Below are 23895 nucleotides of genomic sequence, written 5' to 3'. Positions count from 1 at the left end.
CCAGATGTAGGGTTCTCTCAGAAAGGCTGTTGGAAGAGGGAACACATGAATACTGGAGTCGAGTTTAGATGGACGGGTAATAGATAGATAAATAGGTGTTAACGAGATACCGATGTCTAGTAAGATTATTTCAGCCAAAAAATAAAAGCACGAACTAAGACATGATGGCAAGAAAGAATTCAGTGTATGTGAAAGCTCATCAGAGGTCTGTTACTGCAGAAACTGAGATGAGCAAACAAGGGACAAGACAGAGGGAAGTTAGGGTCGCTGAGTCTTCCATATTTTGAATCAGGAGAAAGGGTCTGAGTATCACCTTATGAGTGTGAACAAGAGAGGAGTGAGTACCTTCTCCACTTTGGCAATTATTCTTGAAATGGCCTGGAGGAGGCAATAAAGGAACTTAGGTTTGGATGAGCTGAGATTGTTATAATAGCCAATTAATTGAATAATAGTTTATAAATACTGGTGGTGTAGGAGGAGGCGAGGATTGGAGGAAAACAGAGGTTGGAAGTGGTCCATGCCAGACTAGGAAATAAGAGATGCATTTTCTTATTTAAAACAAGAAAACTAACTTTATCAAATTTAATTTGACTGTTCTTATGACTTTGGGCCATAAAGTCTCCACAATGTCACAGATAAAATATCTGTCCCCACTAGTGGGCAGACTACTCTCACTGCAGCCACCTGCCCTGGGAACCACTGCTGAACATTTTGTTCAGAAGATAAACAGCAAACACTACCCTTCAAAGATACAATCAGCCCTGTAGCTGAGGTAGAATGCATCTCTCATTAACCACAGTTCCCAAATTCACTTTCTCCAAATCGACTCTTTGATCCAATGGGATTGACTCAGGAACCCTGCCTGCACATGGCCATATCTGCTGAGAACAGAGCTGATTTCTCATAGACCAACAATGAGACCCCCCCATCCTGACCTGATGCCTGATCCAGAGGAAGGGCATGGACCCCCATGTTAAATATTACTGCACACTCTCTCTTCACTAAGAACCACTGTCCCAAATAGTGCCGCCTCTACACCACACCTACTCCATGGCAAATAAGAAACAAAGGGTAGTGGATAAGAATAAGAAACATGCCGGGCGGTGGTGGCGCACGCCTTTAATCCCAGCACTCGGGAGGCAGAGCCAGGCGGATCTCTGTGAGTTCGAGGCCAGCCTGGTCTCCAAAGCGAGTTCCAGGAAAGGCGCAAAGCTACACAGAGAAACCCTGTCTCGAAAAAAACCAAAAAAAAAAAAAAAAAAGAATAAGAAACAAAGGCCAAACTGTTGGGGAAAGGGGATATATCCTACCAGCAGCACAAAGAGAGGATCCTGGGGTCACCATGTTCAGAAGTAGGATCACATGCCCTAAAGAAAACAGGTTTCTCCATATTTCCTTCTCATTCTCTCCTCTTCCTTCTACTTATCTGCCTTATTTTTTCTGTGAATACAGAAAGAATGTGTAGCTTTCCCCAGGACAAGAACAGGGATTAGAAATCACCACCTTCAGCCCATCAATTTCCAAATATCAGATAAATCCCAGAATGTTCAATGACTCACCAATTCACATCACTGGCTAGCGACAGTCCTATCTGCTAAAGTGCTTGTTCTCAGGGGAGAACAAAGCAAGAGTCGTATTTCTCAAAAGCAGGAACCTTGAGGAGGATCAGAGCTGTGTCTACCGTTTAGAAATGGACAGGGACCTTCCCTTGTGAAGCTGCCGCCATTAGGGGCAGCTGAAACCTGTGGTTCCACTATTTCCACAGTCCTCAGAAACCTTTATCTTTGGTAGCAAGGCCATTTTCTCAAATACTCCCGGCTTCATGTTCTACGGGGTCCTCCCTCTCTCCTTCTTAGATGCAGGTGGCTGAGAGCGCTGTTTCTTTTGCCTTAGGGAGCACTGCAGGGTAGAGAGCAAAGGCTTGCAGAAGCCACGGATTCCTTTTGCCCTCTATAATTACTGAGTTACAAAAGAAGCTGCTGGGTGTTTCAAAGGAGAGGAAACACAGAGCAGCTGCCAGAGCAGAACCAAGGAGTAAGGCAGGGGCCTGGATGGAGAAGGGGACAGAGGTGCATGGGTCTCCGATCAAGGATGACTTTCTGCTCTGCGGTATCTACGTGGTGGCTTTTAAGGTGCCTGGCAAGCCTGGGACTTGAGCCTTGAGACATTCCTAGGCAGAAAGCATACTTTCCCACATGAGACATAGTCTTAACAAGGAAGGGGCAGAGATTCAACACAAGTTAAGCTGATTTATACAAATAAAATGTGACTTTATTTCACGGACTGCCAAAGGTAGGAACTGACAATCCTACTAACTTCTGGTGCACATCTTTCTACACAGAAGTACCCTTGCTTCTGAGACAGGCACTGGACCTGGCTTGCTGCCTTCCTTGAAATTACTGCACTAACTGATCAGTATATTTTCAACTCTTTAAATATTCATCTATAGTAACCTTTAAAATATTCTATTGATCTATGTGTCATACACACTTATACCATTATCAAGGAAAAATAAACTATTTCTCATTAAATATACTAGCTAAGACTTATAAAATGCTTATCATCTGCCAGACCCTGTTTTAAGAGCCCCATCTTTTAAATGTAATGGAAATCCCAGAAGCGGGTCTTACAATGATATTCCTTTGAATGAAGAAGACATGTTAGGGCAAAGAGACATACATGCCTTAGGTAAGGTCACTGAGCAGGTGAGGAGCAGAAACTGGATTTAAACCTAGGTAGGTCTGCTTTGGAATCTCTGTAAAATTAGTTTCCAAAGCAGCATTATAAGTGAGACACACGGAAGCAGAGAGCTGAGAGTGTTGCCTAGGTGCTAACAGAACTAGATCCTTAAAATCAGAATAAACAAGACCAAAGCATGACCACTAACCTTGGGTGTCTGGAACTAATGTGGCCCTGCCCTACAGGTTTCAGCTTGCCTTTCACAGCTGTCTTAATCCAGGATTCTGAAAATGGGTGTAATGACTGTGAAAAGCCATCCTCAGCAGGAACCTACAAAGGTCCGGGCTCACTGCTAAGGCTCTACAAACCCTTCTCTCCTTGATCCACATACAGCAGTTTGATGAGGCGGATGCTACCATCACTCCTAATGAACAGAGTGTGGACTCAAGAGAGTGGGAGCTTCATTTCCTAGGGATGAATCACAAATAGAGAAATGCTGAGCCTTACATTGATGACACTAAACCACTTTTTTCCATTTTCAATTTCTTTCTCCTTCTTTTTCCTTCTCCCTCTTCTTCCTCTTCTTTGTTACTTGTGAGATCTGTTCTCATACATGTAGCCCAGGCTGACCTCAAACATACAACCCTCCAGACTATGCCTCCTCCTTGCTAGTGTGGCAGGCATATGCCACCATGCCAAGCAAAAACACTGACATTATCAGGCTTCACACACACTGTATGATGTGTGAAGTATGTGAGAGCATCCTCCCATAACAGGACAATGATACAGGGAGAATAGTCCAACAAGGTCTCTACATAAGCTAAGATTTTTCCAAAAATAATGTGACTATATTTATTATAAAGAATATGGCTACAGTTGAGTGGAGATACCTGACTGATGATGTTTCTGTTAGGATTATGTGCACATATACTACCATGAATAATTCCCAAGACAGAAATACAGTCAGTATATGTAAATTATTTTAAATGGCCTAACTGTGCCACAAACCCTCATTTCTGCACAAATAGAAGAACATCACAGAAAAGGTGCATAGAAAGAACAAACAGTAGCCTTGACAGTTCAGGATCATTTGCTAAAATTCCACAACAATTTTATTATTTAATTTTAAAACCACAGCAAAGGCACACTAAAGAAAGGTCCAGATGCTGTGGCGTGAATTCTTTTATCTTACTTGGAATTGAAGTATCAAAGGAAGCAGAAACTTGAGAATATTTACTGTGCCTACTCACCCCATCTTGCCAATAGAAGACTTTCAGAGGAAACCCTCTCAGGTTCTAGTCAGCTTCAGCTGGCCCTCTCTCCGCTGGGATCTAGATCCATATACAATAGCATGGACTGCTTCTCCCCACAAACCCTGACTTCAAAGCCTTAGCCTTTTCTCTATTTGGGAGTTTCAACTAGGGGTGCTTTTCCTCTGCAATTTGACCATGGCTATTTTTCTTTGTCCTTCTTAGTGGACATTCTCCATGACATAAAAATTCGGCAGCATTCACAGCTCTGGCTAGTCTGGATAAAAAAAGAATCACTTGATAAAGTACACTAATGTAGTGACTATTCCCTTCCTAGACTCCTAAATCAGTTGAAAATACTGAATTCTTTAAATGAGGATAGGAAAACATACACAGTTGTTCCTCTGTATCTCCAGGTTTTACATTCATGGATTCCACCTGTAACACATTCAAAACATTCAGGAGAAAGATATTGCATCTCAACTGAGCTTGCACAGGCTTTTTTTCCTTGATGCTAGTCTCCCAAAATACAATAAAAGTGCTACCATACAGAATCTGTGTTGTACTGGGTCTAGAGTCTAGCAATTATTTAACACATATGGGGAAGATGTGTATAGGTTATATGGAAATTGGGCTTATCACTTCTGTTGAATTTGGACATGCTTTAAATTATCAGCATAGTTTTCTCATTTATTGTGAGAACTGAAAATAGTATAAACATGTAGTGCATTATATAGTCACAACATATGCATGGACCTACAGATTACTCATATTATTCATACAACAATTTGTGGTTGTTGTGTTCAATAAAGTGTGCAAAAAAAAAAAAAAGAGACTAGTGAATTGTCAATTTTTTCCACACTGCAGCAGGAGGATCCCATAAACAGGACCCAGATACGGTATCTAAATAGCTTGCTAAGGAATAGGTGAAATTTTAGAAGAATCTGCGTGATTCAGCAGGAATTTCTAATTAAGGTCTAGTCTATCATCCGAGGTGACACATGTTAAATGGGGTTTGGGCTAGCAGTGTCCTGTCACCGAGGCTTCACGCCAAAGTTCCCAGGCTATTTATCCAGCATGTTAATGCTCATCGACTCTTTGGCAACAAGGGTGTGGGAGTGTCAGGCTCTGTGAAGAAGTCAGTGCTGACTACACAGAGAAAATCCCCCGGGGAGAAAGTCCAGAGCTGATAAGAAGGTCAGAAAATGCAGGGGAAAAAGACAAACTGGCCAAGCCAGTGTTCTTTAAAACAGAAGAAAGAAAAATTCCGACCTGTGCTTTGATTCTATTCCACCTTACAGAAACCTCCTCCAGTCCTTCTCTGCCCCATCTCCTTTTCTAAGCTATTTTGATCTTTAAAATGAACCTCCCTAGGCATTGATATGACCTTTTCTTTATCCCTGGCTGCTTAGAGGGGGACAGAAAGAGTTGCCCAGGCTATTGTAGCTGGTCCTGTCCATTTCTTGTGTTGCTCAGAAACTTCAGGCTACATCCTCAACCATATCCTTATAACATCTTGGTCTCTGTCTCTTTGTGATGTTTCTACTAGCAGAGACTAAAGAACTAAAAAAAAGCAACAAGAAAGAGAAAAGCTTCTGAAAGAAACAAAACCACTCACTTCAGGAGTTTGAGGAACTCCCTCCAGGAATCCATTCCTACGCCATACCTGGCTGCTGATGGTCATAAACAGAGACTGGAGCCCCTTTGATTTCTACTCCAGGTTTTATCAAAAAAACATTTATAATGTTAAAATTGGTGCATCTCTTTTCATGAGGTCAGCATGAGTTCCTTTTCATTTTGAATATTATCGTTCCTTCCATCTCATGATGACTTACTGTTTCCCTTACATTTTTTTCTAAGTTGTAAACAGTTTTGTAAATTAGAAAATAAACAAACAGATGTAAATGCACAGTTGTAACAAAATGCTAAACTCTCCAGTAAATGGGGGGGGGGGCACACACGATGAGGACGGGACTGGACGGGACTTGCATAGATGACATGTTAACCACAGGGCTGATCACCACCAAAATAGCGCTACCACTGAGAGGTCAAGACACATGGCAAAATAAAGATACCAGAAAGGGACATGGTCTGCTACCCTAGAATGCTGAGACAAGAGAATCTAAAGTTTCATTCCTGCCTCTCCAACCTGAACTATGTAGTAGTCCCATGTCAAAAAAAAAATTCATTAAGTTGCCTCTAACTTTTTATTTTTATATTTATTTTTGGTTTTTCAAAATAAGGTTTCTTTTTTGTGTAGCTCTAGCTATCCCGGAACTTGATCCCTAAACCAAGCTGGTCTGGAATTCACAGAGATCTATCTGCTTCTGCCTCTCAAGTGCTGGGATTAAAGGTGTGCGCCACCACCTCCAGGTTTCTCACTTTTTATTTCACTGCATGACTCTGTATGCCATGGATAGATTCCATTTCCTATGGACCGAAGTGTTGCCTCCCTTGCATAACCACTAACCTTATGGTGTAAGTCAGGCAGATATTCTCAGACTCGTCTACCAACGAGAAAGCCAAAGCCTATTAAAGAATTACACAGAAGGCCCTAATAATTACACAGATGGTTGGCTTGAAACCGATTTTCAAACTTTAAGGTTTTACTGTTTGCTGCAGGTCAGGGTACTGGGGCTACTGGCCCGTCATTTGGTGCCAAGCATTGCCTTTGAAGCATGGAGTATGCATTATGACCCCACGGGCAGGAAGCAACAAGGCCAAGAAACTGAACCGGCTTGCTGTCAGCCAGGAGCGCCAACTCTTACTCAATACATTCTACTGCTGGCTGTGCACTCTGGACAGGAATTCTCGGAACAGTTTAAATTTACATAACACCACACATTAACAGCCAAATTAAAACCTTTTCAAATGAGATTTTAAAAAACGGTGCATTTTTTTTTTCCTTTTAAGAAACGTTACTTAAGAAATTGGCATGAATCGTGAAGTATGTTTCTTTCTTGTGCTTCGATGATGATTAATGAACTCCTTTTGGAGAGGCAAGATCTGTACTTGGCATTGATATTATAAACTTCTCTCATCTCAGTGGCTTCTCTCAGGTAGGAAAGCAGTTACATAAGGCAGTGATTAATGAGATGCCGCAAATGTTGATTTAGTCCCAGAGAGCAAAAAATTTTCCTCTCTTAAATCTAAATTCTTCACCAAAATTAATTTTAAGACTCACTACAAATATGAATAAAGTGCCAATTCAAGTTGAAAATACATCATATGCTCAACCTGAGTCCATATGTTTTCCAGTTTCTTCCTGTTTTGCTAGCGGGAAAAATACATATCCTTGAACAATTTGAGATTCCAAGAAGGTGTTGCCATTTCGTTTTCTCAAAACCATTGGCCAGATTTGTTCTTGGATATTGCTTGAATTTAAAAGGAAGATGCAAATCGTATTTAACATGGGCTCCCTGAAGTGCGGCATTCCATTTTTTTTTTTTTTTAATGGCTAGTTTCTTTTTCCGGGGTGAAAGCTGCAGGTGGTGGTGAAGAAATGTGTGTGGACACTCGCACCTGCATAACCCTGCTCAGGCACTTAAACTAAACAAATAGCAAGAGGAATTCTTAGTTCCAGAAAGTACCTTTCTGTCTCCAACTGAAGGCATCATGCTATCCTGATTGGGCCACTGAGCACAGGAGGAACCTGCAAGTAGTCCTGTGTTCATGTGGACACACAGAAACGTGTTTTCTCAAATGAAAAGCAATGTGCCAGGCAGGACACCAGAGGTACTTTTCCAACTCGGTCCTACCAATTTCCCCCAGGGAAGTGTTCCTTAAACGTAAGATGGATTCACAAAAATGGAGAGCTTCAGAACTTCTGGTGATGACTAAAAGTCGCAGGTACCAGTATACTTTTGCCTACACACCCATTAGCACCGCCACCAGGACGGCCATTAATCTCTTCTCCCACTGAAGCCTCTTTCACATAACTACTTTAGAACCCAGGGGCCATCACTAAGTAAAATCAGATTTTCTGAAAACTGTCCCATAGCAGTACATCTGCTATAAGGCACACAAGACAGTTACTGACTGAGTAACTGAGAGGTGGGATGCACAGTGTGGATACACTTTATTCTTGTCCTGGGTAGGGTGGATGATGGGAGTTTTCATCACGCTAATCAGAATAGTGGATAATTATAAAGGCCGTGAATTGATTATTCCTCAATCCTCCATGTGATGTTTGTCTGCAGTTGGCTGTGGGCCACTAGAACAACAGAAAGCAAAGGCACAAAGAGCCATGATTGCTGTACAAACTTCTCCAACTAGAGCCCTAAGTGCAGACATCCACACTGCTCGTGATAAGGTAGTATCTACTACATGCTTCACGTTAAGCAGAAACTGAAAACGACATAACAATTACCAACACCAAAGATCTGCAAATGCCATAGGTCTAGTCTTGTTCTTGAGAGCAGCTGAGAAAATGAACATGAGGAGGACACATAACATTAAGGAAGATGACAACTTTCAAGCCTAGAGAGAACAATGGAAGAGTCACTCTGAATGCAAGGGAACAGGCATATATCAATTTTCTTCCTACATCAAAAGAAAACATGAGAAATGTAATCTTACTTTTTTCATATGTTACAAACAAGAAAATCTGACTGTCTCCATGTAGACCACTGAGATGCATATAAAAAGTTATTACCTTTCTAGCTCCACAGAGCATATACTATAGCATATTTTATATGAGATAACATGGTCTAAGCAAACTATGAATATAATAAAATCCAAAGCTACAAAGTACAAAATGTGGATTTTAAGCAACATACGAGAAAGACTGCTTAAATGTGAAAACAGTTGGAAAATCATTGAAAACATTTTGATGTTTACTTTAGAGTTGATCAAAGAAAACAGTGTCTTACTTAAAATTTTAAAAATTAAAGCAAGCACATTATTACTTAACTGAAAATAAACAGATAAATGCTATTACAAAAACTTAAAATGTTGATGTCTATGTTGGATACACTTACAAATATATTAAAATTTCTAAACATAAAAGCATAAAATATAAATAAAATCTTTGACAATTTACAAATTTAAAATCTATATAGAAACAAATATGCTAGAAAATTACCCAAGTGTTTTTTAAAGACTGTTTTTTATTTATGTATCTTTCTTAAAAATCTTTGGAAAATCAGTAAATTTTGGAAATAAAAATAGGTAAGGAACAAACAGGTAATTCATAATTGAGTATATAAGTAGCCGGTAAAAATTAAAAGCAAATATCTTACCTAAAATGAAGTTCATATGTGAATTTACTGGCACATGATAGGTGGTCCTCAACCTAAGGTGGCCCAGATTTTTGACTTTCTGGTAGTACTAAGTTAATGTACATTCAATAGAAACCACACTTGGAATTTATATATTTTCCCAGTCTAGTCAAATACAATACAACATTCTCTTCATTTGCGGGGTGACAACAGCCAGTCACAGTTCCAGTTGGTTACGATCGTGAGGATAAACTACTGGTACTCCTAGTAGGGTACTTGCCCGCTATGTGTAAAGCCCTGAGTTTGGTCCCAGCATAACATAGACAGTCAGATATCTCTCTCTGTCTCTCTGTCTCTGTCTCTCTCTCTCTCTCATACACACACACACACACACACACACACACACACACACACACACACACGAGACAGTACAGTGAGTTAGAAATATGATGCCTGGTACATTAAGTGCATTTTGGCTTCATGCTATTTTGAACTTACAATAGATTTACCATCACAGAGTACCATCATAAAGTAGAGAAACATCTGTCCTAGGAGATAAGTTTCAACACACTACTATATTCCTATCAAATGACTTATAGCAAAAACAAGTACAGTGTTAATAATCAAAAGCATATGACATATCTTCTTATGCTAATAACAATGGAGATGTAATGCAATTAAAATTAAAGGAAGTTTTGGTGCACACATACATATTCACACAGTCACTGCTATCTGAGCATTTGTCTGCACTGACCCAGAAACTCTACCTTCATGACTCTGTTGTTTAGTAGCAATCAACCATATGGCCACATCTGCTCAGGTCCTTTCATTTTTATAATAATAAAAACTAGAGAGAGTGAAATTTGACAATATATCAGGATAAAATCACTCCATATTTTTGAAGAGCTTTTAATAATTCAAGATTCGCCTCAAATTCTGGCTAGGATGGTCTTTGCAACCTAGCTGACCATGTTACTTTTCTAGTTACAACTCTTCCAAGGCTCAACAGGCTCCTCAGGGTATACTCTACTCTTAATTTCCTGGTGTAGAATAACAAATGCCTTACCCTGTTTCTTATACACAACTTTCCCTCTACCATTCTGTATCTGTAACATCTCCTGGCCTTGAACAAAGCTGTTCCCTACATCCACATTTATCATAAATCCACTTTTTTTCATCAACCTTCTCCGTGTGTTGTGCATCTCAGTTTACATCTCATTCCCTGATCACCATGCACCCCTCATAGTCTCTTGCATTCCCAAACTTCAATACTACCTTTGCTCCCTTGACAGTTCTCTGGGAGCAAGAACACACTTTATTCACTCTTTAAACTCAACCCCAAGCCTGCATACTTGACAAATGGTTAAACAAATATGTTCAGGAAACAAAGCGTTGAAAGCAGAATACTAAGCCTTAAAAAGTAAAGACATTTTGTATGGTGGTTTGAAAGAAAATGGCCCCCAAAAGGCGTGGCACTATTAGGAGGTGTGGCCTTGTTGGAGGAAGTGTGTCACTGTGGGAGTGAGCTTTGAGATCTCTTTTCCTCAAGCTTCCTACAGTATGGCAGTCAGTCGACTTCCTGTTGCCTGCAAGATGTAGCACTCTCAGCTCCAGCACCACATCTGCCTGCATGCTGTTATGTTCCTGGTCATGATGATAACGGAGTGAACCTCTGAGACTGTAAGTGAGCCACACCAATTAAATGTTGCCATGGTCATAGTGGTCTTCACAGCAATAAAAACACTAAGACATTTTGCAAACATGTTACTCTATGGAAAGAAAAGAAGCATGAGGAGAAACTGTAGAGGGGGGTCACTTGAATGAGTGGATCCAACATATTTCTTCAGGGAGCTTTAGGGAAATTTTCCTTTATGTTTTCTGAAATTTTTACAATAAATGTCTGAATGCAAAATTAAAGAAAGTCAAATTATTTTCAATTCTACCTCACCCCCTTAACTCATAACTGAACAATGAATAATTGTTACATTTCTATTCCTGCTATTGTTACTCAAAAGATAATACAGCAAAATAAACATAAAGCAGTTTTCAGAACTGCATCATATCTTAAATTATATGTAAAGCAGTTAATGCCTTAAAATGTTTTTTAAAAACTCAACTTTAATATGTAGCCTGCCAGAAATCATCCTTTCTACTTCAAAACTGTTCAGAGGAGTGAGCTCTGCCAGAGTCATCAACCCAACTTGTTTCTGAGCCAGGGTCTACCAGTTGTTTGTTTCAGAGCCTCTAATTAGCCGCCTTATCTTTTGCAAAGGATTCTTCTGGTGCTAAGTTTTAATCGTCCAAATTAATTGAAATACTGTAGCAATTTGAGATTAACATTTTCAAAATTAATAATGCATAAAATAAAATCAGCCATGAATCTGCTCTGTCACAGCAACCACTAATGAACTCTGCAAAACAGACCAGACCTCACTACTAATTTTCACAGTCCTATGCAGTTAAGCCTTGGGAAATAAGCTTTCTTTGTTCAAAGATAGTAGAGTGCACAGATCTTTTAGAGGTACTTTAGGCTCAAACAGTATGAGTAAGTTTGGTACCCACCATATACTGCATGATTCTGGGTAAACTATTTAAACTCAAGAATCCATGACACAGCTTCACTCCCATGATTGTGTCCTGTAAGGCTTTAATTGCTAGGGTGCCCTACTGCCTTCTTGGCTTGCATGCTCTGGTGAAGCAAACATCCACAAAAAAAAAGTTCACACAGTAAAGAACTGGGGGCAACATCTGGCAATGTGTGGTAGGTATTGGGGCCTTTAGTTCAGTCCTCTAAAGGGAATGGAATGCTGCTTCCAGATACGTGAGGTTGAAAATGGACTACTCCCCAGCTGAGCCTCCAGAGGACATTTAGCATCACCTTACATGCTAAATGAGGCTTTGTGAGCAAACCTGAAGCAGAGAAACCCGAGCTAAACCATGCTCAGATGTCAGAGTCATAGAAACTATAAGATGTTGTTTAGGACAACCTATCACACATCTGTATGGAACCAGTGCAGGTGTGTATATGCACTGGTGACAGTCGTCACTTACAAATCACTAGGTGCTAACTGTAGATGTAACCAACCGTCTTATTAAATAAGAAACACAGAACCAATGCAAAGAAGACAGCCAAGAGATCAGAGCTAAGAGCCTTACCTGCCTGCTGCAGCTAGCCTCTTCAGCCAAGAGAGACCTACTTCCTGAGTGTTTATCTTTATATAGACTTTCTGTTCTGCCTTCTCATTGGTTGTAAATCCAACCACATGACCGCCTCATCACTGCCTGTTTGTACAGACCTCCAGGTCTTCTATGGTTGGTATTGAGATTAAAGGCATGTGTCTCCAGCTGGGCAGTGGTGGCGCACGCCTTTAATCCCAGCACTTGGGAGGCAGAGCCAGGCGGATCTCTGTGAGTTCGAGGCCAGCCTGGTCTCCAAAGCGAGTTCCAGGAAAGGCGCAAAGCTACACAGAGAAACCCTGTCTCGAAAAACCCAAAAAAAAAAAAAAAAAAAAGGCATGTGTCTCCAATGCTGGCTGTATCCTTGACCACACAGCGATCTACCTAACTCTGCCTACCAAGTGCTGGGATTAAAGGTGTGTGCCACGAACGTCCAGCTCTGCTATGGCTTGCTATTAGCTCTGACCCCCAGGCAACTTTATTTATTAACATACAAATAAAATCACATTTCAGTACAAATAAAATATCACCATAGTGAACATTATGGGAAATTGCTTCATCTATTAATCAATTTGACCTTCATTATGACACAAGAAAATAGTTGCTACTTCTCCCTATTTTAGAGGTGATAAACATGGGCAAACTCTCCCAAGATTATACATCCATGCTGACCTCTGCCAATGCAGAGCCCTCAGTATAAACCACAGCCTCTGGAAATTCTGAAATAAGTGAAAATTGAAGGAATACTGGAATGAAAAGGGTTAAGTTCAGATGAGGGAGGGTAGGCAAAGGTAAAGGAGAATATATGTTGAGGAATAAATAACACTAAAGATCTTTGGAAAAAGTCATATGGACATCTAATATAGAATCTCTCTCTCTCTCTCTCTCTCTCTCTCTCTCTCTCTCTCTGTCTCTCTGTCTCTCACACGCACACACACACACACACACACACACACACACACACACACACACACACACACACACACACACACACTGACTAACAGAACAGAGACAAAGTTATGATCTGCCCCTTCCTTTCCTTCATTATTTGCTTTCTGTCACAGCTGCAGGCTATGACCTAAAGTAATACATCCATGTCTATGGTTTTCCTTCCTGACCCTTCAAGCACTTAGGGCACCTTCTTCCCATTTGTCCCCACAAAGCATAATACTTTAGGATCTTGTTTACTCGGTTTTCTAATCAAATGCACCAATCTGTACTAACATTGGGTAGGTAATAGCGGAACAAAGAACTTTTGCCTTCTAGAAGGCCAGTATCTGTGTTCATAGGAGAATGCCAGCTTGGTGTTTCAGGTACAAGGACACAGTTAGAAAAAACAACCATGAAACCATGAGACAAGAAAACTGCTCCTCTCTTGGCTTTGCTGCCAACAAAAGCTACCATTTGGGATTGGTGTTTGTTGGTCTTCTCTGCCTCCTATTTTAGGTTATGCGTCTCCTTATTTACTTATAAGAACCTATAAGTAGTAAAAGAAGAATGTAGGGGATATGGGAAAGCCTGTCACAGTACACACAAGGATGAAATGTCTAAAAAATGTTTTCTCTTCCTTTTGCTTCTCAATTCTGTACACATACAACAGGAAGGGAGGGAGGAAGGAAGGGAGGGAAGGAGGGAGGGAGGGAGGGAGGGAAAAGTCTATGCAGCTAGGTTGTCACCCCCGCTTCTCCATTCCTCCATCATAGAAGACGAGCAGAGAAACCAGGCTGTCCCATCCCAGGGGACTCTGACTACAGCCACTGCTGCAGAGATGACAACCTGGTCAAGACCAGGACAATTGCAGCTCTCCTTAGATTCTTAGCATACTGGAGAAGGAGAGGCACTTTGCTTTCTCTGGAATCACTGGCTACTGTGAACAATGAGAGCTACATGTGAACATCTTTGCCTGGAAATGAGACCAATGTGCCTGGGGTGCCTGATAACAGAAGTCTGAAGAGAAGAGGTGAGACAGTGTGGGGAAACTGAACTCAGAATGTTTCCATTGAGCCCTCGGATACAATTCTGATTGAACCAAGCACTCTGAACTTACCCTTTACCTATACTGGTAAGCCAGCCCCCTTTTTTCTTAAACTTTTTGAATTGTGTTTGTCACAAGCAAAAGCGTAACGGTTGATATTACTTAACCTCATTTGAAATTTGTAAATCTACTGAAATTACTGATATAGCTTGCAACCTTTTCTTTCCTCTTGCTATGTCTTGCTTCCACCAACAATGAATTCTTCCCCAGCTACTAAGAGTTGACTATCCCATTCATAAACCTATACCATTGACTTGGGCAGCTCATCATAGGCTGAACAGTATTACTGCTAAACATGTTATGTTTTAGTTCTCCTTCTTCCAGAAAAAAAAAATGTTCATAAAAAGCAAGGAAATGTGCCTGTATTACTTTTAATTACACAGAAATAAATGTGTTAGTCCCCCAAATTACCAAATGATCTGTAAAAACAAATGTTAAGAACCTAATGTAAACTTTTCTTTTTGTTCAAATTAAAAAATCAATTTGGTGATGTTGAAAAAATAACTACAAATATGCTATTTTGACTGAAATTTTACAAACTGTACTCCCATGTTCCAGTTAATGTGATAAACCTATTTGTAGATAGAACTGTGGTAATAATATAATCATAACCTAATTTATCAATAGCTTCTCTCCCAGGATCAGTTAGGTATTACACCAAATAGTGTTATTGGAGAGTAATAAGTTTTGATCCAATTGGTTTCTTTCATCTGACAGTTGGGACCTCAGTTCTGAAATGAGATTATCTGGCTCTCAGAAGTGGTTGGCCTATAATAAATTTCTGAAATTTCTATTTTTATCTAGTATTGCATGGCACATAGTTTGTCTTCTCATATGGAGCAGTAGCTAACTATCATGGCCACCGATATAGAGAAGGAGACATGGGTCATATCTCATCTGCCAGGTAAAGAACATTTTATCAATGATAAATGTTCAAAGTAGCTCACTACATTTATGACTTCCTTTTTGGAATGCTTCTCTAAACATTTAATAGATGCGTACTTTATCATCTAAAGATAACATTATTAATAAGATTATGCTACAAGTTTATAAATGACCCTTAAGTATTATAGCACAAATATTTTGTTATCTCAATAATCACATTACTGATACTGTTTGCCATCTAAAAGGACCCCCCATGTATATCTATGAATATTCACTTCCCCTTTGTTCCTATTTTAAAGGTACCTGTGCTGTATGAAAGACTGGCTTTGCAAGGCTTGTACAGACCTGCCAGAAAGCAGTAGTGGTCCTTTGTGAACTCAGAATGAGCCTTGAAAAGGAGAAATAAATCCTCAAACCAAAAGAGACGTGAGCCAGGTGCTGTGATGTTCATTTCAGAAATCTGTTATCCTGGCAAAGGGAATTAGAAAGGTAGTCCTGAAAAATAACTACAGGGGGATCAACTGCCTCAGTGCAAAACTAGTCTTATTGTTCATAGTTTAATAGAAGCTTGGAGGAAAATCAGCTATTTTAAAAACCAGAGCACACTCTCCAGCTTCGTTCACAGCTTGGATTTCTCATTCCTCTGCAATGAATCTTAATCACTGGGTTCTCCTTGCCCCATTTTACTTTTTCAAGTGTATTTCTCTCAATGTGAAATGTATTCTTACACATTTATAATTATACTTCCACCATTTAGGATCGGACTTATATATTTCATGAAAAATTAGTTTTAGGGTTGAAAGAAAGGATAGAAGTAGGAGTGGCTGATTAATATGGAAATATGACAGTCTACTGAATTTGTTTCTTGTTTATTGCAGACAAAGGCTCACTTACAAAAACCGTCAAGAAGGTACACTTGTTTCCCTCATTTAAAAGAAAAGTATCATTTTTAAAATAAGCTTTTAGAGCCAGAATTTTAAAAATAATGAGCTGCTGGTTTATTTTTTTTCTCATCACTTGGAAACTAAAATATAAGATTTCTCTATTGAATAAGTTGTTCTGTTTAAAATCAAATGTAAAGGAAGTCAGCAATTCTATTTAGATTTAGAATGCAATCCTTTGAAATTAAAGCACCAAGGAGAACCATATTAAATTCCAATTCAATACCACAGGCCAGCATAACAAAATGTTTATTTACATGAATGCAAAATATCTACACATAAATCAGTTTAATGGTAATCTGAGCCCACAATTTCTTGTCTTTTCTAATTCAGTTTTAGCTTATTTGCATGGACTATGTAATTAAAGATGGTTTCCTATGTTTGTAAGACTATTTTCTAAGATACTATGTTATAGTTATCCCACAGTCCAAAGGATCTATATGCAGAATACTACACAATGTTAAATTTCCTTACAACTAATGTATATACATATGCATTTATGCAACTGAAACCTGGTGTTTTTATCTATTTCTTTCCTACATAGAATATAAATATTATGGAGAAGGACCATGTTGTTTTTATAATTCACAACTTGGCTATGTTTAATTTCACAGAAGGCATGAGGTTGATGATGACAAGTTACTTTAATCCTTTCTTCACATAAAGACAGGAAGAATGTGAATATCAGTCCTGCTCATCTGGAGGAGATCATGAACATCACTGAAGATGCATCTGCTAAGAAATGGTTAAGACTCCTCCTAAGGGTATAAGAACACAGCCTTTCCAAGTCATAGGTATTGTTTCTATAATCGCGAAGGCAACAATGAGCCTTTGCTCTCTGAAAAGATTCATCCATTTAGCCATTATCTGATCATTTATTAGAGACGTTTATAAAAGTGCACATAAGCAGCTTAAGCTCAGAGGAGAGAAAGCTACCAAAACATTTCCCATCCTCTCCATCTAATCTTTTGACAGCACAACAAAGAACAAAAACCTGATTTTTTTTTTTTTTTGGTTTTTCGAGACAGGGTTTCTCTGTGTAGCTTTGCGCCTTTCCTGGAACTCACTTGGTAGTCCAGGCTGGCCTCGAACTCACAGAGATCCGCCTGGCTCTGCCTCCCGAGTGCTGGGATTAAAGGCGTGCGCCACCACCGCCCGGCAAACCTGATTTTTTTTAAGTTAATGACTGTGGACTCACATACAGGAGGTTATGAGTTCCATGAATGTATGGCAATTTTACAAAAGTCTAAAAATATGAACTCACTGAAAGACCACATGCTATGGCACACAGATACACTGCATGTAAACAAAAATCAATCTTAAATCTGCATTACTAAGATAGAAGGAAATTTTTGAATCTAAGTATTAAAATTTAATTGGTAACTTTGACCTTGAGTGCCACTTGAGGTGAAAAATATTACAACAGTGCTTAGAATTTACTTGAGACTTACAATCTCATGTTCTTGAAAAAAGGCCCAGCACCTCCATGTTCCTGAAATAATTGATCTGTCTGGTACAAGTGTTGTTGTCTTGATACCAACATCTGTGTCAGGCAGAGAGGTACAAACTGACGAAAACACATTGTAAGTAAGTGACTCAAAAGAGCTACCAGAATTCACATCTGACATATTATTACATCTGTAAAGCAGTTAGGATTAAAAATCGATAAAAAAAAAATTTCTTAGCCCAGTACAGAACCAGGAAAAAGAATGAAACTATCGCGAACATGGTGTATAAAGATTAGGTACAATTATAGTAGAATGTTCTAAGTGTCCAGACAAGCCACAACACAAACATGTAGCTCTCATGTTTTGGGGGTTGTGATAGAAATACACACACACACACACACACACACGCACACGCACGTGCACGCGCAAACACACACTAATTTCAACTAGAGTTTTCATTGCCTTAATTGAAACAAAAAGTTATAACAATTATACCCAAAATAAATCACTCGCAACCATCCCTCTTTGTTGCCTCTTTTAGTAAAGATAATCAAAAGATTGTAAAAGCTGTTCAGCAAACCGGAAACAAAGGGAAATATTAAAATTACTATGATTATACAACTTTTTGTCTGTTTGTTTACTTTTTCCAAAGAGTGTCTCACTATGTAGCTCTGGATGACTTAGTACTCACTCTGTAGACCAAGTTGGCCTCCAACTCACAGAGATCAAGCTGCCCTTGCCTCCCTAGTTCTGGGATTAAAGAAGTGCACCACCACAGCAGGCTGCAACTTCTTGATTCAATATAAATTCAATATAAAATTGCATCTGTTTTCAAAGATGTAACTTGCAAATATTGATTCTCCACTTCAAGTGTTCAATATTAAATCACTTGCTGTAGGACAAATTAATCAATATAATTATTGCTACCAACGAGTATTTACCGTTTACTAAGCACTTTCAAAAGTCTTCACATCATACTCACAACACCTGTGAGGCAGGTATTCTTACAAATCTTCTTTCATAAATATGAACATCACAGCTCAAGAGGGGAAGCAAACTGAAGAGGGGAAGCAGCATGCAAAGAGCTAAGTCCAGCCTCCAGTTCGAACAGGTTTCAGAGGCACACTTCCCAACACCAGGCCACGACACGGCTTGTTACTATGTCACCAGGTAGAATTCAAACAGTAAGTGAATAGCACGATACAGGCAATATGAAGTGGGGAAAAAGGGAAATGGAGGGAGGGGTTCCAAATGGGAAAGTGGGAGGGAGGTCAATACAGAAGGAGAAAGAGGGAAAAGGGACAGCGTCACCAAGCTTGTTTGATAAAGCCTCAAGGGTTTGAATTAAACACCCTTACCTAAAATCATATACAATACATATAAGTGTATACACACACACACACACACTCACCTTAAAGGAAGTTATGACACTAGGATTAATAATATTCCCCACAAGCATCGTAGATTAAAAAAACCCAGTACCAGGCACGAGAAACCTCCTTTAGAATGGTTAGTCAGGGTAGTCAGCTTGAGTCCCCAAACCATGGCTGTTGTCCTTGGTTGCCTCACAGGACTTGAAGGTAAGCCCCTATTGCTGAAAACGCTGCACACTAAGAACACAGGACCTAGATTATTTGAGCTGGATATAACTTGAAAACCTCCTTCCTGTGGCCTAGCTTCCATGCTACCAGAAAATACTTGGAAGCTACCAAGGGAGAGAAGCAACTAATAGTCCTACCCAGCTGTAACACCTATGAAACCACAACAGTAACCAGCATGGCAAGATATCCATAAAGGTGGAATAAGTGTCACTCATATGTCGGTGGTAATCAACTGCTGTCTAATGGGAATTATGGCCCACTAACAGGAGGGAGCCGTGCCTGGTACGAGAAACTTAGCTGACTTCCTAAGGCTGGCGAGGTCATGGATCTTAGAACAGAATCTACTGCAGTCACTTTGCTAGACCAGAATAATTTTCAACTACATTCTAAGTCTTATCCTCACACCCACAGTTAAGTGTAGCTACCACCTCTCATCAAAGAAACTTTTTTTTTTTTTTTGCAGCAAGTGGAGACCATCACATAAAACCACAACTGGACACAATGAAGACATCGATGGATCACGGAGAGTCCAGTCCCAATGGATACGTCTATGTCTCAGCTCTTGCCTCCATAGCTCAGAAACCAACATAAAAGATGGGGCACAGAGATCACAGTAGCCATTACGCCATGATGTTTGTGGTGAATCAGTCTCCCATAGAAATGGCTGCATAATCAAGACCTAAACAGTGGCAATATCAATAGACACACTAACTAGGAAGTAGGGAGAACTTACGGGATCACACTCCTTGATAAGGAACTATAGGTAACATGACTGTTGAGAGAGGGAGAGTTAGCCTCTCCCAGGGATGAGCCCCTTAACTGGTTGTCCAATACAAAGTGATCGGCCCTGAAACCATATGCACACAAAGAACATAAACAGACCCAGGTTTAATAATAATAATTGTTACAATAGTGTAATAATAATAATTGGCAAGAAGAGGCTGTCATTTAGGGGGAGTGTGGAAGGAATTGAAGCAGGGAGACTTGGGAGAGGTTGGAAGGAGGAAAGGGATGGGAGGAAAGTGGTATCATTATATTTTATCCAAAATGATTAAAAAATAAATGAAAATAAAAAGCAAGAGTCAAAACCTAAGGAAAAAATACGTAGTCACTCACTAACTTGTGTAACAAAGTTAATTAAATCTTCTGTCCTTTTCCAGCACAAAAGGCCCATGTGTGATTTAGTTTTGCACATGATTCTGAAATCTGAACCCAATGAAGTAAGTACACTTGATCCCCTCAAACAGTTTATTTTTCCACAATCCACCCTTTATGGGATTCTAGAAAGCAATCAGGATATTAGGACTTAGAAAAGTCAATTATATTAGTTAGAAATGAGGATAGGATGGTCAAAGGATCCTCGACAGTAAAACACAAATGGCAGACAATGCTCCTAGGAAGTTCTCTGTTCATTCTGCCTCAGTTGCATGGATATCTCTTTAAACGTCTTGGATACGCATCTCCCAAGAACTGTGAAAGTCTGCTAAATGACAGTTACATCAGTTGATCACAAGACAGTTGCAAACAAGGGTTCATTCTGAGCACAGAAGCGTTGCAGGTTAACAGAAGGAGGCAGAGATGCAAAAGCAACCAAGCCAGACAAGGAGCTCAGGCCTAAATCCAGGAGTGGCTCAGGCGAGGAACATGGAGAACCTCACTGCAGCTTCAACCACAAGATCATCAGCTAGCTATCTGCTTCTTCGCAGAAATGTGAAGAATGAGAAATATACTCACATACACACATCTTATCTACAGGAAAATATTCCAAAATGTACAGAAGTACTTCTTGTATATTTGTAAATTCATACAGTACTTTAGGATAAAGTGGTATGAATTTATTTTGTTACTGATCTACTTGGTTGAATTTATAATCTGAAAAGTCACTATATTTTCCTTTAAAAGATTGTAGAAAACTGGTTGTGAAGTAAATTGTGAAGAGTTAAATGTGCATCTTCTGACACTATAAATAAATGCATTTCTCTAGGAGGAAATAGTCTAAATAAAAATGCACAGAGGTGAAAAAGAAATTTCAAAATAACACTTTTAAAAGCCAGATTATTTTCTGAAATAGAAATACAGCTCAGTCAAAACAAACAAGCAAACAAAAAACACATCACACAACCATACAGTAGTCCTACTAAATACAACAAATGATATCTCTTCTAAATGTCATCACACAGACCCCCGCAAAGGATCTTGGCTTGGGAAAGTCAGAACTATTAAAAAGGAAAATGGAACCCTATGTTTTTAATGGCATCAATTTTGTTCTGTAGTTAAAAGAGTTAAACTGATCTCAAGACGTAAATGAGGCAATTTCTAGCCAGAGGCAACAGGGCTTCCATAATCTCTATCATCTCATAAACCGGCAGGGCCAGCCTGGGTGTGGTTTCAGTTAAAAGATGTTATGCTTTGAAAAAGCCTCTTTACAACTAGATGAACAGCGCCAATGATGAGAACACAACGCCAAACAGAAATCCAGACTATTTCCCAGAAAGGCTACTTGATGGACTTGCATCAAATTCACATATGTGGATGCTGTATCTGTGAATACCTTTTATACCTCCAAGGATGGGATCATGAACAGAACAAAATGTTCAGTGATTAAACTGCAGAAGGCATTTCTTAATGGATAAAAAAAAATGATTATATTAAGATAATGATAGGGGCAAACCACAATGTTAGGGAAAACTACCGTTTTCTGCAGCCGAATCACTGGTCTCCAGAGGACACATGTTCATGGTGTCCTGACAACCATATTCCTGATATAAAATCATACAGATGAAGAATAAGAAAACTTCCCCAAATGGGGAAAGGAGCAGTCATGTGCTCTCCCTTACCCTCTTGGAACACACTGTTTTTAAGTGGCAGTAAGCTAGTTGGTATTCTTACCTGATTTAGGAGGAAAATGGGGAGGGTGCTGGGTATGTTAGCATTATGCAGGCACCCTGAGGCTGTTCAGTAAGCAAATAACCAGCTCACCTGCTGACTGTGGAAAGTGCACAGACTGGGGGTTAGTCACCCGGGAATGATTTGCACTTTAGACCTTCACCTCCTGGTCACAAGGTATAGACTGAACTATGGGAACAAAGGCCAGCCATGCAGCCAACTTCTCACAGCAATTCCCATATACTTTCATAATCACTTAACTGGAGTTATCATAGAATATATAATGAGAAACACACCTGGGTCCACCTGTCTGGGAGCTCGCCGGAGTCCATTCGTCCGTTTCTGTGTGGAAAAATAAAACAAAATAACACAATGACACATTGGTAATATGGCATAAAATCATAACACTGATGCTCTGGCAATCGATGTTGCCTTAGTTCCAATTAAAAACATGACTAAATGGGACAAAAATGTGATTTTAATGTTTGTATTTATAATTTAATATAATTCCCCCGATAAGTTTTCCATTAGAATATCATTACATTTTATAAACCATTGACACAAACAGAAATACTTTTATTTGCCTAATATATATATTCTGACCCAATATTTCTTAAAATCCTATGATTACAGAAACTAGGAAAACTAATCCCATAGAACCATTTTTGATTAGAAAATATTCCCAGCAAAGAAATATGAATAACACAGTCTTAAGCAGATCTGTAAAAATTCTAACTCAAGTATTTATTTCTGGGCCTTGACAGACCAGTGATTGAAGAAGGCACAGTCTCAAACCAAAGGCCCAAAGCCCTGGCTCCAGAAAATGCTTAAATAATAATGTGTTTTAACTACAGAGGAATTGTATCTTGATATCTTTTTAAAAAACAAAATACATGCAGCTAGCTAAAGCACAAAATCAATTATTACAGAAAAGGAATTCCTAAGGAAAACTGCACGCTATGAAAGCCAGATAAGGGATTTTTAAATCTGAAAATGCATGGTTACCATTTGATTTCACAAGCATTGAGTTCTTCGCTATAATTAATGCAGTAATCTTGCTAATGAAGGATTGATTTGTTTTAATTTTTGTTACACAGCAGACGTGGCTTCATGGAGGACCACTATATCAAGGAGACTTTCATGAGAGGAATTTGCTTTTTATGTGTGTTGAAATTTGCCATTGTGTGTACAGTCAGAGGATCCCTCACTTTGAGAAACACACATAGCCGTGGATTTTTCTCAGGGTGGCTTCTCAGGTTGATTTCATTCATAAGTCAAATCACTGAAATGTTGAAATGGGGTCTTTTAACCTTCTCCAGGGCTCAAAGCCATATCCTGAAGATTCTAAGGTTCTTAGGTAAAGCAAATAAAATAAACTTTAAGCAGGTAATTTTTGTTTTCACTCCAACTACTTTCAAAATGTATTTGTAAAAGACTAATAGGATCATTAAACTCTGCATGGACTCTTTGTTGAGCAAGCAGAGTGTCTATGCTAGGAAAACCATTATAAGGCACCACTGTGAGAGAAATTGGTGCCCTGGGCTACTTGGTGGCCAAGATATAAAAAGGGAAGGCCCAAGGGCTACAAATCCCTTTCTGAAAATATGGAAGAAAACTGATGTCAAAGACAAACTCTTTTTTACTTAAATTTTTATTTAAAAATTTTGAGCTTTCTACAGAAAGGGCCCCAAGCAATACAACTCATGATAGATTCAACAGGAAAATAAACAGTGAGGTCCAGCCTGCCAGTCCATGCTTCCCACCATCACCATCA

General features: G+C 39.3%; 1 protein-coding gene and 1 long non-coding RNA gene across 3 annotated transcripts in view; one reads left to right on the top strand and one right to left on the bottom strand.

Moving 5' to 3' along the window:
- Positions 1-23895, bottom strand: part of Vav3 (vav guanine nucleotide exchange factor 3) — a 335871-nt gene that overhangs the window by 81168 nt on the left and 230808 nt on the right. For both annotated transcript variants that reach the window (XM_052730572.1, XM_052730573.1), the window contains exon 19: positions 22418-22463. In XM_052730572.1, the coding sequence (XP_052586532.1) occupies positions 22418-22463 (46 nt within the window). The remainder of the gene's footprint in view (positions 1-22417; positions 22464-23895) is intronic.
- On the top strand, positions 14031-18214 carry LOC128105424 (uncharacterized). The gene is made up of 5 exons (XR_008216327.1): positions 14031-14387; positions 15165-15264; positions 15545-15680; positions 16124-16155; positions 16801-18214. It is a non-coding gene; the product is annotated as an uncharacterized LOC128105424 (long non-coding RNA).

The sequence above is a fragment of the Peromyscus californicus genome, unplaced genomic scaffold, assembly GCF_007827085.1.
Source record: "Peromyscus californicus insignis strain IS unplaced genomic scaffold, ASM782708v3 Scaffold_9__1_contigs__length_137607984, whole genome shotgun sequence".
NCBI classification, from domain to species: Eukaryota; Metazoa; Chordata; class Mammalia; order Rodentia; family Cricetidae; genus Peromyscus; species Peromyscus californicus.
Note: the sequence above shows the minus strand (reverse complement) of the source record. Positions and strands in the feature narration are given on the sequence as shown.